Raw genomic sequence first — 23623 nt, forward strand, 5'->3', positions numbered from 1 at the left:
CACCACTTTCCCTGCCTCTATATTTGTTTAAAACCTGTTAGATCTCTAATATTGTCCAGTTTTGATGAAAGGTAATCAATATGAAATGTTAATTCTGTTTGTCCCTCCACAGATGCTGCCAGACCTGCCTATTTAGGGCATTTCTTTTTGCTTTTATTTAACATTATTTGTTGCGTGAGAGGGAAAAGTGAAATGCGGTGGAATACTAGGAAGTATAACGATAATAACGACTGATGGGAGAAACAGATGGTGGAGAAATGGATTAACTTATGGAAATCAAGACAACTTGTAAGCAGTGACAACTAGGGAGATATCAAAAAAAGCACATCAAGACCAGCAATTTTTAAAAAATGTAAATTACTGTTAAAGTACAAGTCACCATGCTCAGGCAGAAGAGAATACAAGAATATGACAAGAATATACAAGCTCAGACAAAAGGAAATAAAAAAAAGGAAAATTACATATAACCTAACTGTGAAAATAAATGTATTGTAATGGCACCAGACCATGATTTTTCTCTTGAGCAGGTTCACCACCAGAGAAAAGGTGGATGGACCCTCTGCAGCTCAGACCTGACCTGTTTTTTGGATTGGATTAATTGAATACACAGAACAGGTATTTAGCTGTGTCTCCATCACTCAGAGAAAACCCATCTCTGCTGCTGGAATTCTGCAATGGAATGAGAAGGTGGACCATTCAAAGCAGACCCTTGAAGACTTCAGAGAATGTTTTTAATCAAGCACATTGGATTGGACTGAGGGGCTCAATTGCGCCATTATAGAGAGAGAGAGAGTGGTGACCAGTACTAGACCCTCTCTCTCAAACCAACATAAAAAGCTAACTGTGATCTTTGCCCCAGGGTCTACCCCTGACACCACAAAGTCCCAAGGTTAGTGGCTGCAGTAGTGCAAAACAACAAGATCATACAGCTTCCAAGGCCTCTCCTTTCTACCAAGATTTATCTGCAAAGATATGTTCAGGCAGTGGCATGTCATATTCTTTGCTAGAGTGAAGGGAGGAATATCCATGGCAGTGCTGCTGGAAGGAGCAGTGCAGATGTGGGTCTCCACAGCCTTTTGCGATTTCCCTTAATTTTCTTCCCCTATATTGTTCAATTTTGGGTGATATAACAAAGTGCAGTCCAGCCAGGAGTTCTACTCCTTGGCTAACTGAGCTCCAATGATTAGAATTGAACTAGTGATAAGTTCAATTGCTCTGAAACAATGATGCCTAGATATCTAAAACGAACATTCATCAGCAAATTACGTAACTAATCTCTGGATTGTGTGACATGCTGGTCTAATTGGGCATGAATGCATATAGCTTCCAAAATAGAAGGGTTTTGGATTTCTGGGGCAACTTCTGAGACAGACAGAAGCTGTACAGATGGAAGGGTTTTAACTGGAACCAAAATGGCAACCGTCTGATTATTTGGATTAATTGCATAGTGCAAGAGGATAGCGCGGCAGGTATCATGGTCATTTTTTGGGTGCCAACCCACAAATATACCAGATTTATTAAATTCAATTTCACAACATGCCATGGTGACAGTTGAACCAAATCCTTTTGGATTATTGATCCAGCACCATAACCGCTATGCTACCACACCCAATTTAGGTCATGTTTGAGAGAATATTGGAAGGTATAGATCAGGGGTGCAATAAATGTAGTTTATATGTAACTTCCAGAAAACATTTGATAAAAAAACACATAAGAAAATGGTTGAGAAAATGAGGCATGATGGCATAAAATAGAAAATGATGGCATGGATAGAAAATTAGATGAAAAGCAGAGAGTAAAGGGCTGTGGTAAACACATGAACATACAAATAGGAGCAGGAGTAGGCCACTTGGCACCTTGAGCCTGCTCCACCATTCAATAAGATCATGGCTGATCTACTTTTAACCTCAACTCCACATTCCTGCCTACCCCCGATAACTTTTCACCCCCTTGCTTATCAAGAACCTATCTACCTCTGCCTTAAAGATATTCAAAGACCTCAACACATTTTGAGGAAGAGAATTCCAAAGTCTCGCAACCCTCTGAGAGAAAAAAATTTTCCTCATCTCCGTCTTAAATGGACAACTCCTTATTCTTAAACAGTGATCCCTATTTCTAGATTCTTCCACAAGATGAAATATCCTCTGTACATCAACCCTGTCAAGTCCTCTCAGGATCTTTTATGTTTCAATCAACTCGCCTCTTTACTCTTCTAAACTCCAGGAGATACAAACCTAGCCTGTCCAGTTTTTCCTCATAAGACAACTTGCCCATTCCAGGTATTAATCCAGTAAACCTTCAATAAACTGCTTCCAATATATTTACATCTTCCCTTAAATAAGACCAATTCTGTACACAGTACTCCAGATGTGGCCTCACCAATGCCCTATATAATTGAAGCATAACCACCCTACTCTTATAGAAGTTCTGAAGAAGTCTCATATGGACTTAAAACGTTAACTCTGTTTCTCTCTCCACAGATGCTGCTAGACCTGCTGAGTTTTTACGGCGTTTTCTGCTTTTGTTTAAGATTTCCAGCATCCGCATTTTGCTTTCATCTCCCTACTCTTGTCTTCAATTCCCCTTGCAATAAGTGATAACATTCTATTACTTGCTTGAGTTTTGCTAATTACTTGCTGCACCTACATACTAACCTTTTGCGATTCATGCACTAAGACACCCGGGTCCCTCGGCATCTCAGAGCTCGGCGATCTCTCACCATTTAGATAATATGCTTCTATTTTATTCACCCTGCCAAAATGGGCAACCTCTCATTTTCACACATTAGACTCTATTTGCCAGATCTTTGCCCACTCACCTAACTGATCTATATCCTTTTGTAGACTCCTTATGTCCTCTTCACAACTTACTGTCCTACCTATCTTTGTATCATCAGCAAATTTAACAATCATGGGCAGAATTTTCCCATTGGTGTGCGGTGGTGGGCCCCGTACGCACGTGCGTAAAATGACACGCGGTGACGTTGGGCGTGCGTCCTGACGTCACTGCGCATCATTCAGACCTTCAGTTTGGCGGGCACGCACCCAGGTCGGCTGCACGCCCGCCGAACTTTCAAAGGCCTATTAAGGCCATTTAAGTATCCATTAAAGTTATTCACTGAGCTGCCTGTCCAACCTTAAGGTTGGCGGGCAGACGAAAAGCCCAGGCGACCTTGGCATTTTTCATGGAACCTCATCCATGGGCAGGATGAGGTTTCTTGAAGGATTTATAAATTAAATAAATTTTTTCATTAATGTTCCTTGACACTGTCACATGAGGGGACATGTCTTAAAATATTTTATTTTCTTTATTTAAATTTTTAAACCTTAAACTGATCACAGAGGTGTCTCAGGGAGATTTCTGCGCTCTTTCGCGTGCATGGGGAGTGCACAGCGCTTCTGGGTGCACGTCACGCTGGGCAGGTCTTAATTGGTCCGCCTACGTAAAATGGCGGCATGGACCTGATCGGGAGCGCCGATTGGGTTTGTGCCCACTCCCTCCCGCCCCCGCACAACTCTCCCTGACGGGTGGAAAATTCCCCCCCATACCTTTGGTCCCTTCATCCAAATTATTCATATAAATTGTAAAGAATTGAGGACCCAGCATTGATTCCTGTGGCACCATTCATCACATCCTGCCAACCAGAAAATGGCCATTTATGCCTACTCTCTGATTTCTGATGATTCTGAAACAGATGATCCTCAAACTGGCAGGCAGTGTTTAGCAAGGTGTCCCAGCGGTTGTTGTGGAGAATTCGTTTGCTCGTTCTCTCACATATTTCTGGATTTGCACAAAGGATTGGTTTTCAAAGCTTTCTGATGATGCCAAGTACAGAGGAGTATTACAGGAGATTGAATTATAATAGGAAATAGATTGCAATTATTGCACAAAACAGTGGTTAGAGCTCTGATGAAAGGCCATCAATCTGAAACTTTAACTCTGTTTCTCTCTCCACAGATGTTGCCTGACCTGCTGACTATTTCTCATGTTTTCTGCTTATATTTCAGATCTCCAGCAACCACAGTATTTTAATTTTGCATTAATGGTTAAATCACATTTGGAATACTGTGTACACTTTGCGCCTCCTCACTATAGGGTGTATATAATAGCCCTGGAGACAGTGTAATGTGGATTTACCAAACAGATACCAGGATTGTGGGTCTTGAATTATGAAGAAAAAAGCTAAGGCAACTCGAACCACATGCATTTGAACTGCAAATATTGAATGGCGATTAAGATACAGGTGCACAAATTGTACAAGGAATAGACTAAGTAAACTGATTATTTTCATTGTTAGGTAAATCAAAGACAAGATCTCAAGACAAACACTAGATACATAAAGGTCAAAATGAGAAGAAAAATCAGAGTTATCAGTATGTAGAATTACTACAATGATGCTGAACTAATTATAGCATCCAAAAAAGTACTGGATGATTAGTTAGAGTTATAAAGAGGTAAAGCATGAACATATTAAGGGGTTTGAGGAATAGAGAAGTTGGAACAGCCTATGGGAGAAACCTCTTACACTAAACTGTGCATGTCTATAAACAGATCACTATATTTTAGTTTAATTTTGTTACTGGTTTAAAGCTGCACTTACATCATGGACTTAGCATGAATTCAAATCAGAAACCAGAAAGTCTCACTCTCCTGGAATGGGTTTGGGGCCTAACTCCAGATATTTATAAAAACAGCTTCTCAGGTCAGTGTGAAGTAAAACTGCTTCACACTGACACTATAGAATAGTAATCACTGCTACAGCACGCAAGTTATCTTGCAGAGTGCATTTCATGCTTTGCCCACTAGGTGAAAGCTTTGCCAGTATACTTAGATAAAGCTCATCCTCCCTGTCACTTCTTTCACATTAGGAGAGCACAAATGTCAATGTTAAGTTTTTGGTTATATTATAGAGATTCAATACAAAGTTTATCAAGCACCAAGACATCTAAAGCATTGAATAAGAATTTTGCAATCTAGTTTCACATTGGACTGAAGTTAAGTTCCAGAACTCCAACAATATGGGAAAGCGTACTCGAGGGGGGTTGGCAGTGCTTAGATTTGGTGCACTAAGTCCAATGGGAATCCAATGAAGACATGATTCTCACACTACATTGCCATTTGCATGTCCTTGTGCAACTAACTTGCATTGTTGTGAAAGTGGCAGTAAAATTATAGGTTTAGAAATAACTGACTGCTGGATTTATATCTCAATTAGAAATTGCAAGAGGAACAATTTCATAGCAGCTAATCTGATTTCTGTTACTAGTGTCAATTACTGTATAGCAACACAGGGCCCTGCTGCAACCTCAGTTTCCAGCTTAAATTTTGGAGTAATCTATAAGCACACCATCCAGCATCCTAAAGGTGAACCCAATTGAGCATTACTCATTCAACCTGCTCTTCCCAAGTTTCCAGCCTCTTTTCCCCCCTGGTATCCAAGGAGTCAGGATCACTCCTTATTACCCAGGCATGTCCCACGATGCACTCCTGCTGCATGCAAGGTCACAAGGTTGCTATACTGGCACCACTCAGCACCCTTTGACTCACACTGGATATTTTTTCAAGCAGTAGATGAGGGGGGCTGATTGCTGGGGATGGGAATTTGCTAGTCAGAAGCCTGAAATGGGAAAATATAGGGGTGAGCAACTCTGGGGTTCGGAGAGGGCAAATTGTGCAATAGTGCAGCAAAGTAGAAAAGGAAACAAAAATAGACAGGAACAACCAAGTTAGGAAGCATGAAGAAGGAGGGAGAGAAAAAAAAACAAGAAAAAATATATTAATAAGTAGGCACGGACCTGAGCAGATTATGGTGAAGAGATGCAAATAGATCATGGAGCCAACCAAACTGAACGGCAGAACTAAAGAATATGAAGAGGCAGATGCGCAAAGCAGCAAATCGAGTGTAAGAGATATGTTGGAAAAGAAAATATCAACAGGGAAAAAGCGAGAAAACATTTCAAAGGAAAACGTTAAAGAAAAATAAAAGAATGAAACAGTAGCGAGTTTGGGGGGGGTGGGGGGTGGGGATTGTATTCCCAAACTGTGACATTATTTTCCACTTCAACTGCCTCAAGCCCATCTCCCGCCAAGTCCCAGGGTGGAAAGTGCCAGTAGGTGGAGTGGGATTGCTTTTATCCGTACGTGCAGAGAACCAGGGATACCATTTCCGAGGTTCCCTGGGCTCCCGTGCAGCTTGAGGATGTCAACCCCACTTCCCTCCTCACTTTTCCGATCCTTTTTTTTCTTTTAAATCGGAAATTCCTCCTCAGAAATTCGCCGCCTTCACTTTAGGTCCACACCCATAAAAGGAAAAAAAAAAAATAAAATTCCATTTCACTTTCCACAGCAGCTAACCCTGTTCAGGAAGCACAGATTGTTGGCGAAATCCCGGTCTCTTTTGTTATTTGAAATCTTTTAAGCATCGCATGGAAATGGACGCCAAAAAGAGGGCGAAAACCATCGACCCAGTGAAGAGAAAAGAGGCCTTGTGCCTCTCAAACCAAGAACTGTGATTGTACTCGAAAGAGTTGCAATCTGTGACTGTTCATAACTCGAAAGAGTTTCCCACCATTACAAAAAAACAAGTGGATTAGGAAATGTAAATTGTACTTATTTTCTCAATTATGCTGGGCACTCGTTACTGGGTAAGATAGAGTTTAAAACGCAAAAGTAAGGATCGACGGTGTTGAGTTTGAGGATAAAATCAAAATGTATTCGGTTTATCTGGGAGGAGTATTAGGATATTCAGAGGCAGCTATAAATCAGCATTGCCTTCGTCGCCGAGTAAACTACCAGTCGAGTCAAGGCCTATCTCACTGTCATATCCTTCCTCTCCAAAAGAACTCTGGACGTCCACATCACCCCGAAAAGGAAACCGCCACCCATCCTTTTATGTTACAGCTCTGTGAGAGCGAGAACTTTTCGAAGTGTAGATTATACTCTTTAACCCTCTTGAAAGCAAGAGCAGCTTCAACCTCATAATTTGGTTTTTTTTTCGTCCAGAATTTTCACCTCAAATGTCCTTTCCAAAGACCGCTAACCCTTTCTATATATATTATATATATATATATATGAAACCCTGTTTTAGCGGGATGGGCGGTTGTCCAGTTGCCTTTAGCCGCTGATAAACTCTAGGTTCCAGTGTAGCTGAGGGATGAGACTGTTCGAGATGAAAGTCTCCCTCTGTCTGCTGTCTCTGAAGGTTCTCACATCAAATGAGTTTGGACGCTCGTTGTAACTCTCAAGTGCCGATGTGGCCTCGAGTCGAAATTTTACTAAATAAGGAAATTCGCTCCTTCAGTGTGAGAAACAGGGGATGAAATCTCGCCCTGGCGCAGGGAGGGGAGTTGCTCTTGTGAGGCTGGAGCTGAGGTGCATCATTGGGAGCTTTTACTCCCCCCCCCCCCCACCCTGTTAATAAACCCGATTTTGATCCGACATCAGTAGGCTGCTGTTCCCATTACACAACAGAAGTGGGAAGTGCTATTTATTGTTCCTGGCACTCATGTTCCATGTGTTGCTGGGAACGAAAGTCTCACACACACGCAACACGCACAAAGGGTCACGATACTCACCAATCCACTCCACTGGTGAACGAAGTAAAATACAGGACAACTGGCCGATTGCCCATTTTTGACCCTGGGACTTTCTGTTGTTCTTACATCCTAATACTGGAAGGCTTCTACCCTCTAGCTCAGTGCCCAGTGATGTTTCAGATTAACATGATGTTAAGGTGCCATCAGATAACATAAAGAACAAGACTTGCTCATGGCTCTCCCTCCCCAACGTGGTTTACCCGTGACCTCAGTTTTCTTTATTGGTTAATGCTAACCTTATAAGTAGTATAATTATAGGCGGGATTTTTCATGTGTTTAAGAGATGGGTCCACAATTAGAGGTGAGAGATTGTGTGACATGTATTGGGTGTTGCAGAGTGGGCCTCACAGATACCATTTCACGATCAGATAATCTGATGGATTTGGGGATTGTAACAAACTGGACACATCTGTCACGCCAATTGTCAGTATCTCACCTTGAGTTGGGCACATGTTCAGTTTAACGGGCTCCCCGTTCTCCCCGAGCTCGTACCTAAGCCAGCTATCGTGATACTTCGTCTCGGCTTTCACCACCGCCAGGTAGCCCATCTTTTTGAGGAGCATTTTCGCCTGGGCGAGCCCGATGCGGCCCGGCTGATTGTCGTAGCATCTCCACCGAGGCGCCCCGGCGCAGTCTTGCAGGACCAGGGTGCTAGAGTGCCGGCGGGTGGAGCTGACCACAGCCAGGCACTGGTCGATCTGCCAGAGGCGCAGCTTGTCCTGGTCCGTCCACTGCCATTGTTGCCACGGGTTGGTCAAGTTGCATGTGCCAACCAACACCTTCTCTCTGTTGCCCAGCAGGCACTGTTCCTTGCGAGAATGTAGGATCAGGAATCCGCCTGCGAGGGAAAGGACCAACACATACACAAGCTCACAAGCCAGTTACAACAGGCAAGAGGCATCTTGTTTTACACTGTCAGAAAACTAGAAAAGCGCCAAGGAGCATGTTCTACTCCCTTGCGCACATGCAACTCATTCTGTACATGAACATTAAACTGTTTAACAAACACAGATTCTCCCACAATAACAGAATGATCCAGCACGGAGGCTTTATCAATACGCAGGGGACCACTTTTCATCAGAAGTTTAGTCCCCCTGGTTTACATCGAGACCACTCATTCAAAACCCTATAACGATTGGACATAAGGCACAAACCCATTTTCTTATATTTTGCTTTAAGTGGTTGGAAATCATTTCGGGTCATTAAACTTCTGACTTCTCGAGGCCAAAGACCAAGATCTCATGCTCCATCTCCACCCCCCACCACCCCCCCACCCCACCCCAGCCAGGGTTGTCCCAACACAAGGGGGATGAAGTTTCACTTTAGTTGCTTGTCTGTGTTCGATGTTCCCGGCATAGGGACAAAGGTCCCCACAACCCCCAAGGTGTTACCATGACATAGACTCTTTAACTTTGTTAAATGGCCACCAAGTGACTGCAGCCCCTTCCACAAAGCTGACGGAGAGAAGCCACTGGGGCTGAAACCGGAAGATATCAGTGTTATCTTTATTTATTTCATCAACTCCAGCAAACTACAAATTAGGACTAGATACTGCAAACTATCTCACAATGTAATGTATGTGCGGGGGTTTGTCACAGCGAACAAGAGTACTGTTGTGTACATAAACTCATTTCCGCTTGTTTTTTTAAACTGCTGTGAGCCTTGTACTGCTGGCACGAATTAACCTTGAATAATTAACGCAGATTCTTACACAGCTATGGGGCAGTGCTGAATTTAATAAACTTACTCACCAGATAAAGCCAGCGGCGCATATGTAAAAGCCACCATGAAGAAAAGGATATCCATTTTTCCTCTATTCTTGTAACTAAGTTACATGCTGCCACTATAAGCACAGATTGCTGCAGCTAAGCCTCGAAAGGAAATGTGCCTTCAGGGGAAAAAAAGGCTAGTGACGACCACTTCCTTCTATTCAATTGCTGTTGGATCTTTCATACCAGAGTGTCATTTAGTGCGACTTGTCGGAAGTCATCCTTCCCCTCATGGGCACAGCAGCCAGATGTGAAGGGACATTATTTTTGTCCGCTGCTGCAAAGCCACCTCTGATCACTGTGCCCAGGGTGTCAAAACTGGTCCATTCAATCCCAGTTTTGGCTGTGACGTGATTGTAATATTTTTAGTGCAATCTGCGAGAAGGCAAATTTACTGTAATCATATAGCTGTCGGCATAGAATAACATCGAACCACTCCATGTTTACAATCGTTGAATAAACACACGATCCTTAAAACGTTGCAGCCATTTTAAACAACTTGCACAATTGGAACACTTCATAAATTTAAATGCTGCAAAGTTATTGTCAATATTAGCTACAAGTTGGAACTGCAGCTCTTTAAGGACAGGTATTTAAGTCAGATGACGGTTTTTCTGGTGATTGAGCATTACAGGTATTATCGGAGGTATGACTCAATCTACCATTGTCTTAAAATAGAAGTATAGTAATCTCCATAAGATCCACCAGTAAATTTAAAGAAAAAGTCAATTAAAGTTTTCATATCAGAACAACTCACTAGCACATTAAGAGTAGCATTTTGCATGATTGTGAATTACTTACCATCTATTATATACAGCAACCAAAGGATTGTCAATAAAGTAGGTTTGTGTTTCAAATCTGGGAGCTGGGTCCAATTCGCACTCAAACAAAAGGAATTATCTTTCTGTCAGCAGTGTCAGACTCGACAATCTCACACCCGTCCATCATAGGAGAGGACCCACAAAACAAAACTGGCACATTTGGTAATAATTGCTGTTGAGTTATCAATCTTTGCGGGGGCACACAGAGACAGCTTATGTGTGAAAAACATATTCACACTTCTGCAATAGGTGATGCTTTTCACAGGGTGCTGATGAGGCGCATTATTGGAGCTGGGTAGAGGTGTTTTATCAATTTTGGCTGTAACCTGGGAATTGCTCGATACTGACACTAGATAAAAGCACAAGGAATAGGAGCAGGAGTAAGGCATTCAGTCCCTCGAATCTGCTCTGCCATTCAGTAAAATCATGGCTGATGTGAAAATGGTCTCAACTCCACCTTCCTGCCTGCCCTCCATAACCTTTGATTTGCTTGTAGATCAAAAATCTGTCTAGCTCAGCCTTGAATACATTCAATGACCCCACCTCCACTGCTCTCTGGGGCAGAGAACTCCAAAGATTAACAATCCTCTGAGAGAAGAAATTCCTCCTCATCTCTGTCTTAAATGGGACACTCATTATCCTGATTACCCCATGATGAGAGACATCCTCTCAGGATCTATTCTGTTCAAGCTCCCTAAGAATCTTAACTGTTTTGATAAGATCACCTCTCATTTTTATAAACTCCGATGAGTATAGACCTAATCTTTGTTTTTTTAAAATTCTTTCATGGGATGTGGACATCACTGGCAAGATCAGCATTTGTTGCCCATCCCTGATTTCCACTGAACTGAGGGCAGTTAAGAGTCAGCCACATTGATGTGGGTCCGGAGTCACATGTAGGCCAGACAGGTAAGGGTGGCAGATTTCCTTCCCTAAAGGGCCAATGAACCAGATGGGTTTTTACAACAATTGATGATAGTTGTCATGGTCACCATTACTGAGACTAGCTTTATATTACAGATTTTTATGAATTGCATTTAATTTCCACCAGCTGCTGTGGTGGGATTTGAACCCATGTCCTCAGAGCATTAGGTTGGGCCTCTGGATCACCAGCCCAGTAACATTACCACTATATGTATCTGCTCAATCTGCTCAAGTCTAATCTGCTCAGTCTTTCTACATAAAACCTCTTCATATCCCAGAAATCAACCTAGTGAACCTTATTCCTATTCCTCAACAGTGACATATTTTAGTTTGATGTACACATCATTTTAATTGTAATTCACTCATGCCCCTAATATTTGGGTAAAGGTGGTATTAGGAACATTGAAGGGTTTCTGATTGAAACATCCATGCCAAAACAAGATTTCCAAAATCTGTTGTATTTATTGTCATCATACACAAAAAGTAACAGTGCTGAATAAAAACACAAATTATCTTGTGCAGATTCTGCACTGCTTTCTGTAAACAACTTATTAATGTAAACAATTTCCTGCACACGACAAAGAAGGAATTTAAAATATGTCTCATCAACTGGAACATATGCCAAGTGCTACATACAGAATAAAGCTACATCAATGCTTCATATTTTTGGGCTTCCATTATTACAATGGTATATATATTCCCATACATTTATACAGTGCACTTCTTGTCTGCCAAGGGAAAGAAAATGTTGACACCACTTCACAACATTAGAGAGAAAAAGATGCCGTAAGTGTCAATCACATTGGGATTTGCATAATATCTAGGAAGCTTAAACATTTAGACAATCTCAATAGAAATACATTGTCATGGACATAGGAATACATATAGTGATTGTTTAACATTGTGCAAGTTGACTGCTAGTTAGGATTATAAATAGGCATACAATTTAACACCATGTCACAAATAAAAATCTGCTTCTACATTACATACAAAACATTTAGAGAGTTTTAAAATATTCCAGGATTGGACAGTTATTCAAAATTCATGAATAAAACACTTGTGCATTTCGGCAGCAAGACAATAATGTGGTAAAGAAATAAAATTCACCACATTATGAAATAGCACTTATCACATGTATACATTAATAGATCACATCAAGAACTGTGCCAGTTCAAAATGCAGAAAATCCAAATTCAACCAGCACTGTTTTTCTGAGACCACTGCAAGTATTGTTGAACTGAACTTCACAGGAAAGGCCTTTATTAGACACATATAATATGCCACATGATATTGTAGTTAGCTGCATCTTCCCATAACAGAATTTAGGAAAATTTACACAACATTCAATCAACTATCTTTAATCAATCTGGCACACAGTAATTTCCAGTCCTACTCTTGACTAGTTTCCAAGTTTGCCATGTATCACCCTTCCGCTGGAGGTAATTCCACTTTTTGTTTCCCGGTAATAAACACAACATTACCTTCAAGAGATAATTTAGCTCACTCCCATGTAACTTTGAATTAGATTGTCACATATGAAGAGTATTATCTGACAGATTCACTGGCTAGCGTCAGCTGAGATTGTGCTCTCATAAAGACTTAGGGCATGATGTACGAATCCATACTGTTCACTTGTCTGAATCATTCCTCCTCTGTAAAGAAAGCAAACAGATAAAAAGACATTGAACTTCTGCTAAAATGAAAATGAGCACATATAACCTTCTGAAATTAGAATCACAGATTATCAACATTTTTTCTATCATGATTTAGTATCTTTAGAAGAGGTGAGAAGAGGAAAACGCTGGGGAATGATGGTGGGGAGAAGTGTGTGGGTCTGGCATTTGGGCTAGATTTTGCAGGCAGCGGAAAGTGACGGCACTCACCACTGACCTCGAAGGAAGCTATCCACAAAGATTTAGTGATCTCTGTGACATGGACTTCCATTTGCCTGACATTGGGTTGAATCTGGTGCCAAATCAAGGGGATCACCAGGCACACAGCAATAGTGATTTCATTAAACAGAGTAAACAGCTAATCACATTGATGTATTCTCATGTACAGCAAACCAGGAAGCAAAGGCATTGATTATCCTTCACCTTAAATTAAATTTTACAGACAGCGAAATAAATTATTGGGCATATTCATGGGATGAAAGTAGAAGCTGAAATACCACAAACAAACCCTTAAAAATATATTATTTTAAAAACATGGGAATTTTACCATAATTCCGAAATTCTACCAATATAAAATTAGCTTTCCATGGCCAGAGAGGTTTTTCATTAGTAATTATGAACTTATTACGCCTTTAAAAATACACTTACACTCCATTCAATAAGATTTAACCTTTTTCAAAGGTTTCTACAGCAAGACTTTGAATTACAGATTATCAACATTTTATTCTATCATGATTTAGTATCTTTAGAAGAGGTGAGGGACATAAGAAGAGAAAAATGCTGGGGAATGATGGTGGGGAGAAGTGTGTGGGTCTGGCATTTGGGCTAGATTTTGCATTAAAGTGTAATATTGCGGATGCTGGAAATCTGAAACAAAAACAAAAAATGCTGGAAAAACTCAGCAGGTCTGACAGCATCTGAGGAGACAGCTCTGGAGAAGGGTCATAAAGACTTGAAACATTAACTCTGTTTCTGTCTCCACAGAGGCTGTCAGACCTGCTGAGCTTTTCCAGCATTTTCTGGTTTTATATACCAGTGTGAGTAGTGCAAAAGCTAGTGTTCCCCAAATCCTACTCCTGATTCTAAAGGGCACAGGCAGGCAGTAGCGTTTACACAATCGTATCTGTGCTAGTGTGAACCTGGGTTTCTTTTGCAGTCATATTGAAATGTTCATTTCTGAAAAAGGTGGGAAGCTCAGTGAAGTATGCCAGGTCTGGATCAACCCAAAAGAGGCCAACATTTGCTCACTTTATAAGGTGGGAAGTGGGTGAGCAAACAATTCTTGTAAAATTTCATACTTTTTTTTAAGGGGGTCCAGTCATGAATCAGAACTGAGCTGCCACATGGGCCCTATTTCCATCAGTGAAGAGGCTGGTGCACCTCTTTTCCCTGTGTATGTGACCTTTGAAGATGCTTCAGCCTTCTACTAGGTTGAGGTCATGTAAACTTCCAACATAGGAAGCCCCTTCACCCAGCCTACCATGGATTCGGTCTCCTCCATATCAATGGGTTTTTATAGGATATTCAGAGGAACAACCCTTACATGGCACTGAAGAGCTCCCATCATTGGATGATACTTGGGTTACCTGGACCTTGGTTTATTTTCAGGCCCTGTTGCTACACTACAGGCTTGTAGCTCAAGTCAATTGGAAGGGCTGAGACCTTTGTGCCCTTTAGTGTAAATTTGTAATTAAGGTTCCATTTAACTAGAGTGAACTAGACAGTCTGACGCCACTTTGTAACAATTCTACCATTACAGTATGGGTGCACGCAGAGAAATGACAGAGAGTAACAGAAAGAAAGAGAGGTTCCAGCAAAACCTAAGGCACTTCTCTGGGATAGGAAACAGTTGTGTGAAATTATAGCTATGCTGTTTGCATAATTCTCTTGCTTCTTCAAAGAGTGGTCTGTGGGTCAGTGCTCCATTTTATCAATTTATAATCAGCATCCATCATGACTGAAATGACCCGTCTTGTGCACTTTTAGACTGGAAGGATAAATTGTTTCAAGCATTATTTACAGTGTCAGTGGGTCCCCGGCTCAGGCTCCATTCTGTCTGAGCATATTGCATGTTGCATGTTGCACCAAGCATGAATTACACTTACTCCATTGAAACCTGGAAAAGCCTCTCTTCAAATGTTCAGCCAAGTTAATCATGCAGATGTTTTAATGGGCATTCCTAAGTCTTTCAGCTATTCCAGTCAGGGGTTCACTTAAATCAGGATCCTGACAATAACCGCTTCAGAAATTTGGGATTAGTTCTTCTACTGCTGGATAAGGAATCATTGTTGCCTTTCTTGGATACATCAGTTGAGTGATACTGAAGTCAGAAGCTAATGAGCTTCACCTTTTATCCCATTTTCAAAGTCCAGTTGGCAGTTCTATACCCAGTACACCTACTTCACATTATGCTGCAAAACATCTCTTCTCAGGGGAATTAGGACCTCTCCATCTACAACCTCATCATAGTCCGGTGCACCAATATTATGGGCTTTCCCAAAATGTGGCTGAAGTTACCAAATCCTGTTGCACTTAAACTATATCCTCCCCACCTTAACAATGTGGCCCTCATCTTCAGGTCCCATCTCATTTAATCTTTTTACTCCTTTAGCTCTTCATCCTCTACCACTACCCATCTTCATTCCAAATACTCATCAGTTACTGCTCTTCCAAATTCCTCACCAAAATCCCAACCTTACATCAAGGCATTCCCCTTGCTTGGCAACTACAAGATGGATTCCAACATCAACCGACTCTTAACTCAGGAATGCTCCCTTTCCTGTCTTCACTTAGAATCAATTTTTAATTTACTCTCCTAACTGACAGCCAGGGTCATCCCAATAATCAATTTATCGCAAAGCCTCTTCACCATTGAGGTCATAATCTTCAACAAGGTCATTTAGAGCTCCTCATTTTCCTCATCATCCAAGTTACATTGATTGCCTAACACTTCTACTTTCCCTCCTGAAAAAAACGTCCTAGCTGCTTTAAATAAGCCTTCCTAACTCTCAACTTATTTTGCTCTGGTCTGCAACCAACCACAACAATTTCACCCTCTATTGACCCATTTAGCACTTGCCTCTCCTCTTCTATTGATCCCTCTTCACATTAGTTGCTTATCCTTAACATTCTCCATGGTACAACAACCAGCTTTGCAATGTGAAATTTGAGGGCTTTGGGTTGGGCTTATATGATTCATGAGCAGTCTGCTGGTCAATAATTGTAGCTCCAGTACATCACTGCAGGAGTTCCTGATGAACCAGCCAATGCCAACCTACAGCAAGATCAGGACAACATCCAGGCTTGGGTAGAGAGATGGCAGGTAATATGTATGTTATGATGATCTCTAATAAAAATGCCCAACTCCCTCCCTTTGATTTTTAACAGCATCATTCCTACTTAGTCATCTACCAACAATATATTTGGGTTCACCATTGGCCAGAAGATTAACTGGATCAGCATTATCAATACTGTAGCTACAAGGACAAGGCACAGGTCAGGTATTCCCACTTCAAAGCCATCCATCATCTAAAAGGCTCAGACCACCATCACCAAGTTCAATATTCACCCCTCCCACATTGATGCAATGTGGCTGCAGAATGCACTGCAGCAACTCATCAAGATTACATCAACTGTAGTTCTCAGCTTTGCAACCTTTATCTCCAAGAAGGCAGAGTAGCTCCATCATGGGAACCTGATCACCTTCTCCAAGTTATACACTGTCCTGATATTAACACATGTTCCCATTTCATCAATTCTGGAATCCCTATCTTCCAATACTACGGAAGCAGCAATAATGTAATGGTTCAAAGAGAAGGCCCACCATTTCAGGGCATTGAGGCCTTGCTAGCATTAGTCAAAACATGAGAAGGTATTATGCCAGTATCATCTTCAAGGGAAAAGATTATCCCAAACTCCTCTTCCCTAGAACAAACCACCTCTCGCAAATCCTCTCAGTCCTGACTTCTGATGGTCTATGTTAGAGGTTAATGAGCTTCTTCATCTCCAAGATTGAGGCTATTTTTTACTTAGCTGCTTCTACCTCCTCTGGAACCACCCTTCCCTCCCCTTCCAATCTCATCCTGCTTTCTCAGTTCCTCCGCAGCAACCACCCTCTCTCATTATAAATATTTGCTTTATGAGATTTGTTACCAATTAACTCAGTCTTTTGACTTTGCTCCTCACTTTTTGACATCAAACTCTTTCTCAGTTATTATGTCCCCCACTCCCATCAACACCAATTTTCAGGAAAGTCCAAACTCAATCATTCGGTTTTCTTAAACTACAATTTCTTGCTTCCTCTTCTTCTAAAGAACCATGGGATGGTTCCAGATGGGAAAGCCTTACATAAACATAGATTGCTTCAAAAAGAATCCTTTTATGAAAAAGAATCTCTCAGTTTCCATCAAATTAATGCTTTGGAATTTTACATTACACTACAGCCTCTGCCCAGCAGTCCTGACTCTAATATGTCACGCTTTGAGAATTCAAATATTTGGGCAATTATAGAATGTTACTGTTGATGTTATCTGGAAGAAATGTGCATCTTAATTTAAATAGCAGGCTGAATATGTAATTACCATATGATTGAATGTGAACTGGATGCACCTTTCATAAACAAAACACATTGAAGGCAATACATGTTTGAAGAAGCTACAGTTCCAACATGTACTGCCTACGCACTCATTGTGAAAATGGTATGATCAATTCAAACAGCATGAAAGTATATTCAGTATAGCTTATTTAGAAATATGGTACAGAATAACACAGAGGATAAAGTTGCATAAATATAGGAGTATTACAGCCAGTAATAGTGTGTGAATTATTTTATGAAATGCAGAAAATGTATTATTTGCTGATAACTGCTCAGTGTGGTCATCATGACAGAAACATATAAATGGCAGAACAAAGGATTGAAAAAATGGCAAAGCTACATGATACACAAAAGAAAATACCGACCTTGAAATCATTATGAAGCATTTCTTATTCTCTATTGTCTATAGTCCTGGGAATATTCCCTGCCATTTTCTGGATGCATCCACCTTATTTTCACCCAGCAGGCAGTCTTCAGATCTTCACCCATAGTTTATTTACAGATGCTGGTGAATTCAACGATTAACTGCACATAATTTTAAAAATTCTTTTTGTTTCACAGATGTGGGCATTGCCGGCTAGGCAGCATTTGTTGCTCATACCTAATTGCCCTTTAGGAGGTGGTAATGAGCAGCCTTCTTGAACTGCTGCAGTCCATTTGCCGCAGGTACGCCCACAGTGCTATTAGTGAGGGAGTTCCAGGATTTCAACTCAGCGACAGTGAAGGAACGGCAATATAGTTTCATGTCAGGATGGTGTGTAGTGTGGAGGGGAACTTGCAGGTGGTTATGTTCCCATACATCTGCTGCCCTTGTCCTTCTAGGTAGCAGAGGTCACAGGTTTGGAAGGTGTTGTTGAAGAAGGCATGGCAAGTTGCTCCAGTGCATCTTGTATATGGAAAACACTGCTGCCACTATGTGTTGGTAATGGCGGGAGTAAATGTTTATTGTGGTGGATGAGGTGCCAATCATGTGGGCTGCTTTTCCTGGATGGTGTGGTACTTCTTGAGTGTTGCTGGAGCTGCACTCATCCAGGCAAGTAGAGAGCATTCCATCACATCTTCATAGATGGTGGGACAGGTTTTGTGGGGTCAGGAGGTGAGTTACTCATCGCAGAATTCCTAGCCTCTGTCCTGCTGTTGTGGCCACAGTATTTATATTACTGGTCCAGTTAACTTTCTGGTCAATGGCAACCCCAAGGATATTGAAGTTGGGGGATTCAATGATAGCAATGCCATCGAATGTCAAAGGGAGATGTCTATCTCTCCAGTTGGAGATGGTCATAGCCTGGCACTTGTATGGTGCGAATGTTACTTGCCACTTATCAGCTCAAGCCTGAATGTTGTTCATGAATTGTTGCATTTGGGCATGGATTGCTTCAGTATCTGAAGAGTTACAAATGGTATCAAAAGTTTTGTAATCATCAGTCAACATCTCCACTTCTGACCTTATGATGGAGGGAAGGCCAGCAGCTTAACATGGTTGGGCCTAGGACACTACCCTGAGGAACTCCTGCAGTGATGTCTTGAAATTGAGATGATTGACTCATAACAACCACAATCATCTTCCTTTGTGCTAGGTACGACTCTAGCCAGCTGAGAATTTTCCCCCTGATTTCCATTGTATTTCAGTTTTGCTAGGGCTCCCTGATGCCACACTTGCTGCCTTAATGTCAAGGACAGTCACTCTCACCTCACCTGGACCAAGGCTGTAACGAGGTGAGGAGCCGAGTGGCCCTGGTGGAACACAAACTGAACGGTAGTGAGCAGGTTATTACTGAGTAAGTCCTGCTTGACAGCACTGTTCATGACATCTTTCATTACTTCACTGATGGTCGAGAGTCGACTCATGGGGCAGGAATTGTCCAAGATGCATTGTTCCTGTTTTTTGTGGACAGGACATACCTGGGCAATTTTACAAATTGTTGGGTAGATACCAATGTTGTAGCTGTACTGGAATAGCTTGGCTAGGGGTGCAGCTAATCCTGTAGCACAAGTCTTAGTACGACTGCTGGAATGTAGTCAGAGCCCGTAGCCTTTGCAGTTTCCAGTGCCTTCAGCTATTTCTTAATATCACGTGGAGTAAATCGAATTGGCTGAAGACTGCCATCTGTGATAGGGACATTCGGAGGGGGCCAAGATGGATCATCCACTCGGCACTTCTGGCTGAAGGTGGTTGCAAATGCTTCAGTCTTATCTTTTGCACTGACGTGCTTGGCTCTCCCATCATGGAGGATGAGGATATTTATGGGGACTCCTTCTCTGATTAGTTGTTTAATTGTCTATCACCACTCACGACTGGATGTGGCAGAACTGTAGAACATTGATTTGATCCACTGGTTTTGAGATCACAATGAAAGATTATTGTGATAGACAATCAGCCATACTGATCTTTTTTTAATGGACTAACAATGTATACAAGCAGAGGTGATGTCAGCATTTTTCAGGGGTGTCACTGTTGTGATCATTTGCTTAATGCAATGGTGCAAAAATCCAATTTGTCACCTTTTTGAAACATTCAGATTTATCTTGCAAACGTTACAATCTTTTTATAGTTTACAGAATAAAGATTAAAGTAAGCAGATCAAACCACCCCCTTTACAGATATCAGTCACTCATTTCATCCTCATGGTCAATGTAGTTTTTTTTTAAGGTTCAGGGAAAGATTTTAATTCATCTTGTATTAGACAAAGTTTTTGAGAGGATTAGTTTTTGAAGGCTTATATTATAGTTGAAAATTTACAGAACATTCAAGACCTCAGCCATTCACATCAACACGCCAAGTTTGATGTTACCCATTTTCCATGTAGAAATGTATTTTTCCCGGAGATATTGCTTTGTTCTCCAGGTCTGTCCTTAATAGCAACGATGTCCTGAGGTAGATCGCACGGCCACACAAAGTGAAGCATTTTTCCTGTCACTAATATTAACTGACTGCACTACATCCTGTCTAATCATTAGGTAGAAGCCTCAGTTCCACAGATGTGACTCAAGGATAGAAAATTCCTCCACTCCAACATTCCTGCAATTACAGACAGGACCATCTGAGATTCATTTTACAGCCCTCATTTAATTCAGTTTGTAATAATTATTTTAGAAACGACACATCTGATTTCTTACTGGACAAAGTCTTACTTTCTAAAAAAAAACCCCGCCTTAAAATCTAGAAATTCTATTTTTTTTAAAAATAAAACGATCTGTGCATCTTGAAATCGAACCTGGCTTTTAAAAGCCAGTCCACTTTTCTTTCTCATTCCTAACTGAGAGGATATGTGGTAGACCTGTTTAAAAGGTTTTATTTATTCTGGTCATGCGTTAGGGAAATGAAGGAGACAAGTATACACTGATGACCTCCAATCTTCCCTTCCTTCTTAATGTGAGGCATTTTGTTTCCACTTGGAATTTCCCCAATAGCTTGACTGGAGAATGGGAGATCACCCTACGGGGAACCATACCCCTGAATTTCTATCCAACCCTTCCCAACTACACAATCCTTATACATTTAACATGTTTAATGACTTTGTGAAGAGCACGCCTTAATCTTACTTGTGTTTTATTGTGTAAATACTGGAATATTGACAGAACATGACTCAGTTCTGGAATTTAATGACCAAAGCATGCAGAAAACCAGAAAACTAAATGACTAATGTCTGCCACAAACAAAGGCTTTTGATTAGTCTGGCAACTACATTTCTGGATTTAGCAACATATTATAAAACACAACCACGCATTTTGTGACAGAGTTAGATGAATAACTGTCGGAATTATTTGCTAAATAGTGACGGGTTTCCTAATCTTGATTAAATAGGGTTAAATTGTATTTAATCACATATAAAGTATGCAAAAAATAGCCATTAAAACCCACGGAACTGTACAACCACAAGCTTATCCAGCTTGTCGACAGTGTTCAATGAAATCCTTAAGAATTCCAATCAACTACCAGATCCAGAAGGTTGTGATAAATAAGATCAAATTATGAAAAACAGAAACTTCTTCGTCCTTTGTTCAATCAGAGACAATGGTGGAACCATATGCTACAACGATACTTGTGCAGAAAGTTGCACAGTAGGCTAAGAGTAGACTAACTTGTTCAGTAGAGTGCAAATGAAAACATGCTTCATAGTCTTGATGTTGTTTATAAACTGGGGAGCACGGACACATAATCCCTGATTTTAAATTGGTTGGGGGTGGAAATCGGATGGGCAACAAACTTTACCTCATCAACACATGGTTTCAACCATTTCAATGCCTGGGCCTCATCTGCATGTGTCCAGTCAGTCTGCCACCTGAAATTGGCGAGAAGCAGCTCTGGACTGAAGGAAAGGACCTCAGCATTCAGTTAAATTGTAGGTTTGGGGAGGATCTTGTGATCAGTGGTGGGGCACAGGGGCAGTTTAAACCTTCTTCGTGAGGCCTGGAGGAGTATTCCCTCATTGTTAATTTTCACATGTATCAGATTTAACATCAGGCACTGGAAGGTTTTATCATTGACACCTCTCCTCCCCAGCTACTGACATCAATTAGCTACTTTCACCTCATTTCTTGCATATAAAACTCTCATGCCCATGTTTGGATCGTGGCTGTGGTAAAGTTTACCCTTGAGTGTTTCTAGGACCTGTGCTGAGTGTTAGCAAGCAGGCTTCAGGTGAATAGGTGTCATTTGATGGTGCTGTCGATGGTGTCTTCTATCACTTTACTGATGAAATTACAAACACGCATCTACCTGAATTACACTTGTTTAACACACTGTTGTCTGCAAAGACTCCATTCCCATTCCCTCAATTCCTGTCCTGATGATTCCACTTTCCACAACAGAGCTGCTGCAATTCCATTTATCTTTCAGCCAATTTTTCCCTTCAACAGTGTTTCATCAGACCTGAAATAATGCTGCTCCCATTTCCTGTGCCTCATCTGCTTTTGATTCTCTCACAAATGTGGGTGTTCACCTTTCACCACACCAGTTTCTGCATTCATCAAAACATTTGCCACCATTTCCATCACCTGCAACATACTGCCCCCATCAGGCACATATTTTCTTTATTTCCCCCTCACCCCCCGCACCCCCCACACCCTCCCCATTCTCCCACAACCCCGCTTTCCAGTTACCTTCCCTGCGCAAACACAGCAAATGTAATGTTTGTTCGTTTGCCCCCATCCCACACCATTGTCCAGGAGCCCAAGTTCTTCTTGGGCGGCAATTTAATATTTTTCATTGAAAGCTCAGAGTGTGGTCTCCTCTACAACACAGATTTAGGTGACCACATTGCCGAATGCAACTGTTCTGTCTGCAGTTGTGATTCTGACCTTGCTGCGTTTCATCACTTTAACTCCCTCTCATATTCTCACTTTCTCTTCTCCATCTTTGGCTGACTAAAATTTGCTGAGGGGAAACTTGATAAGCACATGAGGGAGAAAGGAAGAGAAGGATATGTGAAAGAAGGCTGGTGAGCATAAACACCAGCATAGACCTGTTTCTGTGCTGTAAATATTTTTTGATTTTCATACATTCATGAGATGTGGGCATCACTGGCTAGGTCAGCATTTATTGCCATCCATAACTGCCCTTGAGAAGGTGGTGGTGAGCTGCCTTCTTGAACTGCTGCAGTCCATGTGGTTTTAGATACACCCACAGTGCCGTTAGGGAGGGAGTTCCTGGATTCTGACCCAGCAACAGTGAAGGAACAGCAATATATTTCCAAGTCAGGATGGTGTGTGGCTTGGAGGGGAGGAACTTCCAGGTGGTGGTGTTCCCAGGTGTCTGCTGCCCTTGTCCTTCTAGATGGTAGTGGTCGTAGATTTGGAAGGTGCTGTCTAAATATAATGTAAGTATGCTGTAAATATCATGTAATACCCTGCTCCAATTAAGCTTGCTGCAAGTTTCAGGAATAATATCTCATCTAGATACTCTGAATCAGATGGGAGGACTTATGTCTTCATAGAATTGTCATGAAAAGCTGATTGAAGCCACGAATTACTTATGGGTATATTGAACTTTTTAAGGAAGATGTATATTTTTTTAAAGAAATACAAACTAGGACACTGAGCAAAAAATGGTTGATAATGTAAAGTGACCACTTTCTGAAAAATTCCTATGTGGATGATACTGACAGACCTGTCCTGAGAGAACATGGAGTGTCGCACCTGAAGGTGTCATGGCCTTCTTCAAGCAGAGACACTTGAAAGGGAGGTAAGAAAGATGCAAAAGACTGAACTTTAATCTCCTGTGGTTGCGCAGGCAAAGATTACCACG

The 23623-nt window shown here is 41.4% G+C and overlaps 2 protein-coding genes across 3 annotated transcripts in view; both read right to left on the bottom strand.

The window, feature by feature from the left end:
* The window catches only part of LOC144696519 (receptor-type tyrosine-protein phosphatase beta-like), a 105948-nt gene extending 96495 nt beyond the window's left edge, over positions 1-9453 (bottom strand). For both annotated transcript variants that reach the window (XM_078567908.1, XM_078567907.1), the window contains exons 1-2: positions 9347-9453; positions 8032-8433 (exon numbers count right to left, since the gene is read on the bottom strand). In XM_078567908.1, the coding sequence (XP_078424034.1) occupies positions 8032-8433; positions 9347-9401 (457 nt within the window). In that variant the 5' untranslated portion in view covers positions 9402-9453. The remainder of the gene's footprint in view (positions 1-8031; positions 8434-9346) is intronic.
* A 2098-nt stretch (positions 9454-11551) lies between these two features.
* ptprr (protein tyrosine phosphatase receptor type R) overlaps positions 11552-23623 on the bottom strand; it is a 197044-nt gene continuing 184972 nt past the window's right edge. The window contains exon 13 of the mRNA XM_078567910.1: positions 11552-12761. Coding sequence (XP_078424036.1) covers positions 12668-12761 — 94 coding nt within the window. The 3' untranslated portion in view covers positions 11552-12667. The remainder of the gene's footprint in view (positions 12762-23623) is intronic.

The sequence above is a fragment of the Cetorhinus maximus genome, chromosome 22 (assembly GCF_964194155.1).
Source record: "Cetorhinus maximus chromosome 22, sCetMax3.hap1.1, whole genome shotgun sequence".
NCBI lineage: Eukaryota > Metazoa > Chordata > Chondrichthyes > Lamniformes > Cetorhinidae > Cetorhinus > Cetorhinus maximus.